This window comes from Pezoporus wallicus, unplaced genomic scaffold (genome assembly GCF_028554395.1).
Source record: "Pezoporus wallicus isolate ANWC-B61680 ecotype Strahan unplaced genomic scaffold, APGP_CSIRO_Pwel_v1 contig_7545, whole genome shotgun sequence".
NCBI classification, from domain to species: Eukaryota; Metazoa; Chordata; class Aves; order Psittaciformes; family Psittacidae; genus Pezoporus; species Pezoporus wallicus.
In genome coordinates, this window is record NW_026642398.1 from 5,619,246 (window position 1) to 5,632,338 (window position 13,093).

Consider the following 13,093-nt stretch of genomic DNA (forward strand, 5'->3'; position numbering starts at 1 on the left):
GCCAGCACTAAATTAGCCCAACCCGAAACACGATTTCTCAAGTATCACTTTGGGTACAGTGTAATGTAATTTAAACATCTGATTTCAACATGACAGCACAAAACAAAGCAGTATGTTCAAATTAAAACCCATGAAAGGGGTTTAATAAAGCCCATAAAAGGGCAAAGCATTTTAAATTATCAGAAATTGATTCAATTTGACCAGATTTCCATGTCCAACAAATGTTTCCCATTGGAAAGTACATGACCAAGGAACAATTTTCACATAGCAGTAGATATAACAGCTGCTACCAGATTAATAGAAGCAGCTGCACATTATGTAAAACAATTTACATTCTGTTAACCTTGAAGGAGGTATTAGCAGCTGACCTTAGAGTTATAGTGGGATTTTCAACTTACTTTAGAAAGTAAGGAAGAAAGTAATTAAGGACAGCAGGTGTACAACCTTCTACTGTTCTGGTGATGCAAAGTTGCCTAAATGATGAGTTAAATAACGCTTACTGCTCTTGCTGCTGCAGCGTAGCTGCTGGAGAATATGAATGAATCTGGTCCAGTGTGTTATTTAAACAGAAATTGTAGCAGTAGGTAGTACAAACATTTACGTCTTCCAAGGGGCAGAATGTACTTTACTGACAAACCAGAACAGCAGTAACACCAACAGGGTATGTACAGATTTTAGGTCTTCAATGGCTTTTGATAAATGTCACAGAAGATGGTGAGAGATCTGCCAGCCATTCAAATTAATCTTTCAAGGATTCCAGTTAGTTGCAAGATGAAGTAAAAAGCTGATATCAGCCCATACTCCTCACTGATGGCATTTACTAGGACAATGTACCCCTGGTCATTAAAAGTAATATACACATATGTGCCATCCGTTATATGTTGCTGAATACCCTCATCCACAAAGAAATTAACTGACTGCAAAATAGTACAGAATGAATGGTCTGCATAGATCCAGTTGCTTACATGAAGTACATAAACTATATTTCTATCTATCTCTTCACTCCACTATCTTCTGCTTCTGGGTTCTGCAGCCGACTAGATTTGTACTGAGGAGGGAGAGAAAAAGAAAAACACATATATTTAATGCCAGTAGGAACCATTAGATCCTCCCACCTGAGCATCACTTATAGCACAGGGATAAAACTTTGTCCATTGAGAATTGAAATCAACATTTTTAGAAGGTTCTGCTCAGCTGCTCTAATCTATGTCTACTCAAAGCTAATATCCCTCAAGGTCTGTCATGGGAATTGGAGTTAACGGGTTTGGGCTTAACCGCTCCATATGCCACATAATAGTGCATTATGGTACCACTTGCCATTCCCTTAACAAACTCTGCTTTGTTTCTCACTTAGTTTCAACCATTTGATGGCTGCACTGGAGATGAGTACAAAGTGCTCCAGGAAGTGGTAAATCTGTCTCAGTTCACATGAATAAGCATTCAAGTGAATGTCATAAACGGTCATTTCCATGGGCAAGACATTGAGCACAAATGTTCAGCATACTCTCTGCTGCAAGCACCACTGGGACACCTGAGCCTTCAGTTGTAAACAAATCAAAGATACATGTTTTGCTAGCATATAAGTGGTGCCTTCTGTCTATTTCATTTTTAATAGTAAGGGCTTTAAAAGGCATAAGCACAGTGATGCAGTGGGAATACAGAGACACCCAATGAAACAAAATAAGCCCCCACAGAGCAATATATTGCCAACTGGATTTACCATCTTCAGGTCCGGCTACAGTCTAGAGGTTTTACTCTCACTTGACTGCTATGAGTTTATAAAACTTGCTTGCAACTCCAGTCTAAGGTGATAAGATTCACATCACATCTCAAACTTGCTTGCATCCAAATGGCTAAAAGTGTCTCCTCACCATTTACAGGATCACTGTTAACAGAGCAAGACTAGAATCAATAGAGCAAGACCTTGTCTGAATTTTCCAGCATAAATTCCCAGGGACAGGTCAGCAGGGGTCAACTTTTCCTTTCCCCACTCTTTGCAGGGGACTACAGTGAAATCAGTCATCCTAAAGGAGATGGAAATGAAGGACTTTGCAAATTGCATACTCTTGCCAGAGGACCTTTTAACTGCATTGTTTATCTACCCAAACACATGCATGGTTCTTCCCTCTACGGAGTTGGAGCACATCCACAGGTGGATTTTCACTCAGAGAGGTTTGGCCCCCTCTTTGTAGAACAGATTAAATAACTAGTTAGTAGCCAGAGGCAAGGTAGGAACTATTCTTTGGTTCCCCCAGTTGAGTTCAGTGCTCTAAGCCCTTCCACCTTCCTTAGTACATCAGTAAAACCAGCTTTCAGTTTTACCAGAAAGGTTCAAGTCAAGTCTACCTCAAAGGAACTCTTAAATCAAATAAAGTAGAACAGTGGGATATAATGCAGGTTGTCTCAAATTCTTCTTCCACGTCTATTGTGGGGAAAGGACACTTAGCACAGATCAAAGGGCTTCTATGACATTATGACAGAGGAAACGGAGCACAGACTTCTCAGTAACAACCACCACCAGCACCGGTTTCTGCCACTGTAGCTAAATATGTCTGTGGCCTACTCAGGACTTTATCATCTGATTTTGACCACAACTATGCATGGGTATGGCCATGAGGTACAAACGGCCTTGAGATAGAAAATACATGTTCTTAAATAGCTCAGTGACAAAGGAAGCATTACCGTTTCTCAGCAATTAATACACTAACTGCATGGACCAAGAAGAAATCACAAAACTTCAGCCTTGCAGCAGGTATTTAAGAAAACAATCTCAGTAATTTTTTAGTGAATACACATTGGTCAAAAGAGCCATATTCCCTCAAGCCCCAAATACCTGAAGACACAGGAAAATAGAGGAAAATGTGCATAAAGTTCTTACTGAGAATATGAAACCAGCTTAAGGACATCAAAAGGGAGCAAATAAAATATAACCACCTGCCATGAATATTATGAATTTTCAGGAACAGGATGGAATCTAACCTATAGCAGTTACACCAAGTAAGGTAGTTACTATTATCATAGCTAGTAATCAAGTTAACTATCTTTCTAAGTAAGGATAGTTAAACCCCTGCTGAAGGACATCATATGTTCAACAGTAGGAGATTTTAATACAGGTCTCTCGGAATGAGGTAGATATGACCATTTCTTAAGGTTCAGTTGCACCAGTTTTTGAGTCCCCTTCCAATCTTAGCTTCGTTATTTAAAGGCTTGCAGAAAGTATTTCAGATTTTCTTTTTGGAAAGGCAACATTTTACTACCGAGCCCTCAGTTATGGGGTTTTTCCTTTTCATTTCAACCTGACAGTGCTGGCCTTTAGCACTTCTGTCTTTCATTAACATTATGATTTGTTGCATAATTTCTCATACATCATGGCATTTTATTTTGGTTTTACAGACAACTGTCATATGTGGAAATAGTGGTAAAGGAAAGAATTTCACTTCACTTTATCACATAAGGTTACTGAGGTTTATTCCCCTCTCACAGGGTCTGGATCATTATCTGCAGACTGCCAGCATCACGGTCCATTTCCTACGCCTGACTTCCTCTTTTAATTGATTCCAAAAGAGCAACAGACATGAAATAAGAGCAAGAAACTTCTGATGGAGACTAAACAAGCAATATGAAATTTATTCAGCTGGGTCAAAAAGCCTTCTTTCAGATGGTTAATTTTGCCATTATTTCTGAATTAAACTGGTCTATGTTTTATTGGCTACCAGCAAAGAGAAGCTGGGATTGACCTTTCACTGCTTCCTAAGGGATGAGATTCACACAGTTACAGAAAGTTAGCAACAGACCTGCAGCTCACTTAAGCAACCTTCAAAATAATTCTTGCCATGTTGCATTCTCCTACTGATATCTTGTCATACATCTGAGCACACTGGAGCATTTGATCTAATTTGTTAAACAGGGACATGCTGTCATTCCCATCGCAGAGAAGGACAGATAGAAACCAGAAGGACAGATAAAACCAGAAGGTTCACAAGAAGACGTAAAATCCCTCTGGGTAGAACTTACGATTTTGAGGACTTTTATGTCCAAAGGGCAGCATGGATGCAATTCTTTTTCATTTCACCAGTCTATGCCCTGAATCTTTAGCACACACATTAGGCCAGTGCTATTCTTAGTCATTCCTAGGCCATAGTCAGAATGACCTTTACAAAAAAATATACTTCTTTCAGGCAAGAGAGAAAAAAAAAAATGCCAAAAAAAGAAAATGTTGGCATGGAAAAGACTTAGTCCTGCTGCATGCTGAAAAAACTTATAACCAAATTATGAGCTTGCTTTCTTCCTTGTGAGATGCAACTGAGAATGCAATAGACAATAGGATTTTAGAGACAGTAAAACATATTGCTGCATATTAGTACATGCTAAATCATTGCTAATCTCTGACCTTCTTCATACCTCAGTAATGTCTATCAATAAACATAATAATGCATTAATCAGCTTAAACGAGACGGCCTGGAGATGGGCAATGCCTTTGCATATTTGCATGTAATTCACCAATTGTAGAAATGGAAAAGCACCTGTCCTGCCTTCATATGATTATTGCCATCACTATAATAATAGTAACACCATCAGTTCTTTAACAGTGATCGTTTTCCTACCTTAATGGCCTTAGCTCTGGTGATCAACCCATCTTGCTGAGCACTTCCAATGAGCAGATCTACTTTCCGAAGTTGAGGACGCTGCAGGGCTTTAGCTAAAGGTTCCCGAAGGTAAATTCCATCCACCACTGGACCCCAGTACTGGAATGGGCCGCTTATAGCTAGGAGCTAGGTTAGGAAAAAAGTAATAGTATTGCATTTAAATTAGTTTATCCTGGTGATTCCCATTTTATTGATGCTTCTGACAACTGAGTTGATAGCCTTCAAGTGAACAAGCAATCAGTAAGTGCAAACTCATCGTTGACAGTAGGTGAAGCAAGGTGAGAACTAAAGAGAACTAAAATCATAAAATTAGGGATTGGCTCTATGCTGGTCCTGATCGGAAAATGTATTGCCAGACAGTGTTTTAATCTTTGAGTAAAGGATCCATCTCTAGGAATACGTATACTGTAGCTTTCACAAGTCTCCCACTTCAGAGCACTGACATCCCTCCCCACTTTCTTTCCTGCAGAAATGAAGTTTTTTGCAGAAAAGCTACAGACATTTGATTCTCCTAAAGTAACAACCAAGGGCAGACAAGAGGGGACTGAAAAAAAGGCAAAAACTATATTTTGATTAATTTTGGGAAATGTAGTCAAAGTAGTGTAAAAAGAATTGAGTCTAGAGGAGAATCAAGCTGCAAGTATTCATAGGTCAGAGGTGGATGTCATGGACACCAGCATCACTCCATCAAAGATAGTCCTGTTCCTCTTTCACAAGGATTCAGACCAGTTTATTTCTTAAGCTTCCTCAGAGCTTTGTGTCAACAGCAACTTTCTGATTCCTTGCCAATGGCATGTATTTTGTTGTGGTGTACCTTAGTCTGTGCGTCATTGAGAACACGAGCAGGCAACTGGCGGAGGCAGGCTACAATTTCTTCAATGGTGGATGAAGGGCATCCCACATCTTCAGCCAGGACTGCTGCTTGGGTCTGTGCTCTCCTCTTAGTAATAATAGATGCTGGAGAAAAAGCTGAGCCTCCCTGGAAAAGAAAGACAATATCAGTCAACACATGTTGTCAAAGCACCTGGTACCCTGGTGCAGGTAAATAAAATATAGAATCATAGAATCATAGAATAGTTAGGGTTGGAAAGGACCTTAAGATCATCCAGTTCCAACCCCCCTGCCATGGGCAGGGACACCTCACACTAAACCATATCACCCAAGGCATCATCCAACCTGGTCTTGAACACCACCAGGGATGGAGCATTCACAGCTTCCCTGGGCAACCTATTCCAGTGCCTCACCACTCTAACAGGAAAGAATTTCCTTCTTATATCCAACCTAAACTTCACCTGTTTAAGTTTTAACGTGTTACCCCTTGTCCTACCACTACAGTCCCTAATGAAGAGTCCCTCCCCAGCATCCCTACAGGCCCCCTTCAGATACTGGAAGGCTGCTATGAGGTCTCCATGCAGCCTTCTCTTCTCCAGGCTGAACAGCCCCAACTTTCTCAGCCTGTCTTCACACGGGAGGTGCTCCAGTCCCCTGATCATCCTCGTGGCCTCCTCTGGACTTGTTCCAACAGTTCCATGTCCTTTTTATGTTGAGGACACCAGAACTGCACACAATACTCCAGGTGAGGTCTCACGAGAGCAGAGTAGAGAGGCAGGATCACCTCCTTTGACCCGCTGGTCACGCTCCTTTTGATGCAGCCCAGGATACAGTTGGCTTTCTGGGCTGCAAGCGCACACTGCAGCCAGCTTATGTTCATTTTCTCATTGACCAGCACTCCAAGTCCTTCTCCACAGGGCTGCTCTGAATCTCTTCTCTGCCCAACCTGCAGCTGTGCCTGGGATTGCTCCAACCCAGGTGTAGGACCTTGCACTTGGCATGGTTAAACTTCATGAGGTTGGCCTCAGCCCACCTCACAAGCGTGAGAAGCAAAATCAGCCTAGTTGCAGGATGTAAAATGCTGGTATTTAAATCATATAAGCAAGTTCTAATGATCAAAGCAAAGGGGAGGAGGAAAAGTTTGGCTGTTTCCATCTCTGCCACAGTTATTTTGGAAGATCTCTGAAAAGTGTCTATGTTATGTCTAAAATCAAGTCACAAATCTTTATGACAGTTTTGCTGGAAGGAGAAACATTCAAACAGGAGCATATAGGAAGGGCATACCTCACAGGATAAGGGTGAAGGAGTGGATAGGCCATCTTACAAGAGCAGACTAAATAGAGTTTTACTTTCTTAACTGTGATAAACAAGAACTGAGATCAGGCATGATCTTTCTAAATGAGTCCATGAAGAAAAGTTATGAATAACTTAGGACTTGCTAGTACAAGGCCAAATGGGCATTAACTATTCATGTTGAGTGACAATAAATTTAGGCTAGAAACGTTAAGATAGCAAACCCAAGGAGAAGTGAAGGCTTTGAAGAGCTATGAGCAGGGATTGTAGGAACAAAAGGCTAAACCCAGCTGCAGAAGATTAAGAGTCAGAGCACATCAAAATCAGAGCATAGTCCAATTTCTACCCCAAACTCTTTGTTTCTTTCCTATGACTGTGTCAGCATGGAAGAAGTCTTCACCTAGTGAACACAGTACAATACTGTTGAGTAACCATGAAAACCACTTATTGAAAATGCAGATAAATTAGCATAAATCTGGTAATATCTCACTTAGAACAGAAAGGCTAGAATAGCTCTGACATGGTTCAAATGACTAATTTCCAGACATTTACATCAGTTTACTATAATAACTGCTAAGATTAGTTTCCAACTTTTAAAATAACCTAAACCCTAGATGCATGTTATGAAGGATCTCGATCTATTCAGACAATTAACTTCTTACTGAATTTGCTCAAAGCACAACTACAAGTCTGAAAAAGCATAAACCCAGGAGCAAATCAAAACAGCAAATCTTTAATTTGCAGTAGCCTCAAACCTTTGTGCCCTAAGAAGCTTGTGCAGACCTGGCCAGTACCCAGCGTATTTTCATATTTCCAATGAGCAGACACATTGATACTGATAGGACACCATTGCTCAGAACTGGGGAAATCTGTTTCAAAAAAATAAAGAGGTTATCATTTGGATGTAGAGACAGCCTTTTTACTTCACTGTATGTAGAATGTCCAGTGCTACTGCCTTCCTGAAAGGTTTCTCTTCCTTTTTAAGGGATCTGGAAAACAAGCATTGTTATTATCTTAATGACTGAGATGCAGATGGTTGCAGATGAGCAAAGGAAAAAGCTAAGGTTGTCAGTCCTGGGGCACTAAAACAGCTTTCTCTGGTTTTAAGAAGGCAGAAGAACTAAAGAAGAAAGAAACACTACTTGGATTTAATCCTCACTTCCACCCTTGATTTAGATGAGAACTACAGTGAGCAATGGGCTTTATCCTCATGTGGGATTTGTGGTGGCCTATTTTGTGTTTGTAAGGCAGGGTATTTGCCAGCTGCTGACTGTGTGCACTGACTCAGTTGGTCATGAGAGAGAAATAAAAGTATCCTTGATGAGAGTAATTCTGTGTGTGGATGAGTACCCAGGATGCAGAATAAGAATGCTGGGTTTTTTGTCTAGCTTTTGGAAGAGCATCGGAAGAGCACCCTAGTCCATCAGAACTAGGATGAATGAGACTAGAAAAGGTATAACACTTCCTTCAGAATCGTTGAGTCATAGAATAGTTAGGGTTGGAAAGGAACAGCTTTTCACTTGGGGCAAGGAATTATGTGCCTCCTTGCTATAGCAGAGAAATTAGACATGGGATGGCACAATATTCATCCAATAATTTGGCAAACGTGTTCTTCAACATCAGATGTGAACAGGCCCAGAGTATTTTATCAAGTGAACATTACCGCTCATTTCAAACAAAACCAAACCAAACCATAAAAAATTAAAGGGTTTCAATTTCCCAAAGTCTGAAAGCTTCACAATTTGGAAAGTGGCAGTTTCTGGAAAGTGGAAATTCTGAAGTTGCCTGACTTGAGTAGGGAGAGTATTGAGAGCAGATGACATAGAATCCAAACATTCACTGGGCAAATATTCATGTCGCAGCCCTAGGTACGTATGGGCTAGCACTTGATATGGTCCAAGCTTGATGAGTAAAAGGAAACCCCAAAACCTCTGCAAATGCATTTGCTAGGTGAGGAAAGTGCTTGTTTGGAGCCTTATGCTAGCTGTGGATATTTTCTCTTCATTGCATGAGTGGTTAGAACAGGTTTATCTGCTCTTCTTTATTCTGTTTTTTCTTTTATTTTCCATGGTAATGGCCACTTCCTCAGTTAGGGTTTTTTTATAACAACTGCATTCAGGAAGCATGTCTTGTGTTTGGGGTTTGAAAGAGATGTGTTATCCGCTACTGTTATTCATGTTCAACTTTTTATTGGGACTGGAAGTGGGTGACAGAGGAACTTCGGACATCATTCAAGCAGTATTTGGAAGCAATACCATTATGTTCCCTCCCCTGGTACATCAGAAATATGTTCCAGGCTCTGGAAACAAAGCTCCTCTTGCTCAGAAGTTAGGCAAGCAAAGCTATACCGGTTCTCTGTTTTTCAAATTCACATCACAATTGAGGCTCATTATTTCCTCATCCTCACCAAAGAAAATCAGGAACAAAAAGTGAGAGCAGAAGCTGGAGACTGCCCAGAACTAAATTTCTTCCTTTTTGAGCCTGCAGTTTTCACATTACAAAGCAATCTTCCCTAAATACTGTAGCCACGTGAGAGGCAGGCTCAGGACACATAGGATAACATAGCTGCACTCAGCATTTCCTTCTTTCCCTATAAAACCATAATTTATTTGTGTGATTAGTCCCAGCAACCAGGAATGAAGGAGTTGTGTGCTTTAAAAAATAGGACTATTTAGGCAGAAGCAGAAATAGCAGAGGGACTGTTCATTTCCATTACATGACACCCATATTACCATCAACATGACAGAATCATGAATCAGGAAACCAAAACCCATGAGAACAGCTCCAAAATAACAAACACTCTTCTTTTTGCTGCTCCTCTGTTTTTCAGTTCTCCAGGAATTCTCCTATACCTATGAACATGAGAGCTAAAAAATCACTTTTAAAACTAACAGCTGAGATCTTCAGATAACCATGCAGGGCAGTTTTCTGAAAGCAAACCTCTAAACAACAGGGGATATATAACAAAACTATGACTGTTAACCATCTTGCTGTCACAGGCTGTTTCCTACCTCAGCATCGCTTAGAGGAGCTCGACAGGGAACTGAAGTCACATGCAGTTCTTGTTTCAGGTGTCCTTCTGGATTGACCCACTGTCATCAGAGGAAGCTCCAATGACATTTTTGACAACCCCCCAGTTGAAAACGTTCAGTACTACGCTGCTGAGAACTGATTGCAGCTGTGTTGCACAATCCACAACAGCAATATTACACTGTTCTCCTACATTCATGGGAAGAGAGGGTGCCTCTCTTCCTATGTAAGAGAGGATTACAGTATTGGCTAATAGTACCTACTGTAACAGGAGAAGGCATTGCGAATGGAAGGCAAAGCCTTAGTTCAGTGACCAGCAGTTTTCCAAGTGTTTTTTTATTTCTCTTTTCAAAACTAGAGGTTAAGCTAGACAGTAGAAATTCAGATACCAGGAAATGTTGCAGCTCACAATGATGAGAAGCTGATGAATGAAAATCAGTATGATGTGAAGAATTCCTGCTTTGTTTTCAGGCTGCGATCAGCCGAGTTGAGGCTGGTACCTTTTCCAAATTTCTCTCTTGGGACATCATAGATCACAGACCTGTACTGGTGTTGTCCTGTCCATCCTAATTCTTCCTCCACAATCCTTTGCTACTATTCTGATGAGATAATAAAAAAGAATATATGATTTGTATTGAGTTTGTGTGGCAAGGTTTTGATAGTGGGAGGGCTCCATGTCCAACAGAGCCAATTACATACAGCTCCAAGATGGATGCACTGCTGGCCAAGGCTGAGCCCATCAGTGATGGTGGTAGCACTCTGGGATAATGTGTTTAAGGGGAAAAAGAGCCTGAGCAACTGCAGCCAGAAACAGGAGCAAGAATATGTGAAAGGAACAGCCCTGTAGACCCCAAGGTCAGTGCAGTAGAGGAGGATGTGCTCCAGCCACCAAAGCAGAGATTCCCCTGAAGACCATGTGTCCTGGGTTCAGCAGTACCAGTCATTTTTCTCCTTCTTAGTAGCTGGTGCAGTGCTGTGGTTTTGACTTTCAGCCTGGGAACAGCACTGATAACACCCTGATAAAATAGGGTTTCAAGATGTCATTTTTTTATTTCTCCATATCTTACTCTGATATCATTGGTAATAAAACCATTTTCCACAAGTCAAGTCTGTTTTGCCCATAACAGTAATTGGTGAGTGATCTCTCCCTGTCCTTATCTCAACCCGTGAGCCTCTCTGTATTTTCTCTCTCCTGTCCAGTTGAGGAGGGCAGTGATAGAGTGGCTTTGGTGGGCACCTGGTGTCCAGCCAGGTCAACCTACCACATTACTGCAAGCGCACCTCTGTCTCCCAACATACCTGGAAAATACATTTGCCAAATAAGCTGCCATGGTGAATGTCTTTTAATTCCTCATTTGCTCTGGAAACTCACTTCTGCAAAGCTTTTCAAAACTGATTCACAACAGATCTAATGATTAGAAACTTCGCTGCAGCTAGTTTTTATCACCCACACTCTGTAAACCCAAAATCTTCCTCTCCTCACATCGTGACCTCTGATTTTTCCAACCTGTCTCGAAACTGAAAACCCTGCTTGAGCCATATTCAGCTCTTTGACACATGCACTGCCTTCAAATTAATGCAGTTTCTCTGATGGCTGCAAGGCTGCAGGCTCCTTTTGAAGTAGGTTTTCTGTCTGCCCCGAAGCACGCTATGACAATACAAACGGCAATAACAGTAACACTACCCAAAAAGTGAGATCAAAAAGTATGTAATGAAAACGGTCAAACTAACAAAATGCCCTGATTATTCTACTTTCCCAAAAGAGCCATCTCTACGGTACTATTCTATTTGTTAAAGACAGGCACTTCTCCAGGCTCTGATACATACAGTTCCCAGCCAGAAATATCTGTCAGGCCATCTGGTTTGACCTCCGGGATAGCCAAGGCTCTTCCATTTCCTGACTGCTGAGCTCAAGTGCTTCCTATCACTTAAACACACCTTGTGTTTGACTAAAGCCTGTTCTTGAATCAAGCATTTAAGCTGGGCTCAGAGACACTGAGAAATGGGTACCGCAATCTTCTCCTCTGCACTTTGAGCCTGAAGACAACCACTTCACTGACAGAAAATTGCACCTTATTTCTGTTTGGGGATAGCTTAAGTTTCAGTTAATACCAGATTGAAGAGTCTGCTCATATCCTGTTTTTTTCTCCCCGCAAATAAGCACAAAGTGCCAGCTAACTCTTCTTTCCAATCAGTTTAACAGATTAGCCTCTAAAAGACTGGAGTTAAAGTATTTTCTGAAGTTGTTTTCAGTTTGGAGCCTTTGGGGGTTTTTCTTACAGAGTTGTTTTTCAGTATCCTTCGTTGCTCTTCTTTAGGCATCTAATTCTACAGAGTGGCAACTGCTTAACAGCACACCAGAGCTGCAGGGCTCTATGTGAAGACATTAATGTCAGCTTCCCAGGCTTCCAGACCAAGTCTGTTTTCAAGAACATGGAGGAGTAGAAAACCTTCGGACCAACTCGAGAAGTCTCTGTCACAGCTAAGGAGCTATGTGGCAGACACGTGGCAAACACTAGCACATGGACTGTGACAGGGAATTGGCAGGTAAGTCCAGCAATGGAAAGGGCGACAGTTTTTCCTCCATAACCATCTACTAGAACAGTGATTTCCAGACTAAAATGGGGGGAAGGGGAGGGTTTTCTCTCTTCTATCAAAAATGAAATTTTGAAGATTTCTTTTCACACAGAAGTCTTGGCAAATCCCTCTTTGTTATAATCAGAGGTAGCCCTGCAAATGCAATGTTCTCCTCTCAGGTAACTCACAGAAGGCTTGTGTCAGGTTGGTGACTTGAACAACAGGATATGAATACTTTTCAGATGACATATAAAGCCTTACTTGACTTTCTTCCATTTAGATGTAAACATTAGCTTATCAATTATCTTATCATCTAAACCAAGTTATTAGCTGAATGACTGAAAGCGTAAACTAGCTGTCATCATGACACAAGAATAAATAGCCACAGGCAGAAATTACATGGAAATGGAGAATTTTATTTACCTCCCTCCACTGTGAACTCATCTGTTCCTTTACAAGCATGGTACAAACTGTGGATGAGATTTATTGTGTTTCCAGTGGAGCATGCTCTATCAAGCAAGTACAATCTCCTCTTTAGCATGACCAATCTTTCCTGCTCAGTCTGACACCTGCCCCATTCATGAGTTCATCTTAGGATGCAAGCTTACTTCTTACTGAAGCACAAAGACCATCAGAGCCTGCCAAAGGCAGACATTGGTGAGAAGGATGATGAAAAGGCAAAACTCTCCCCCTGCCTGTTTCCACGTGTGGTGAAG

At 41.2% G+C, this 13,093-nt stretch overlaps 1 protein-coding gene across 1 annotated transcript in view; it reads right to left on the reverse strand.

Annotated features, from left to right (window-relative positions):
* TG (thyroglobulin) overlaps positions 1–13,093 on the reverse strand; it is a 149,973-nt gene that overhangs the window by 24,013 nt on the left and 112,867 nt on the right. The window contains exons 42-43 of the mRNA XM_057429808.1: positions 5,461–5,625; positions 4,605–4,772 (exon numbers count right to left, since the gene is read on the reverse strand). Coding sequence (XP_057285791.1) covers positions 4,605–4,772; positions 5,461–5,625 — 333 coding nt within the window. The remainder of the gene's footprint in view (positions 1–4,604; positions 4,773–5,460; positions 5,626–13,093) is intronic.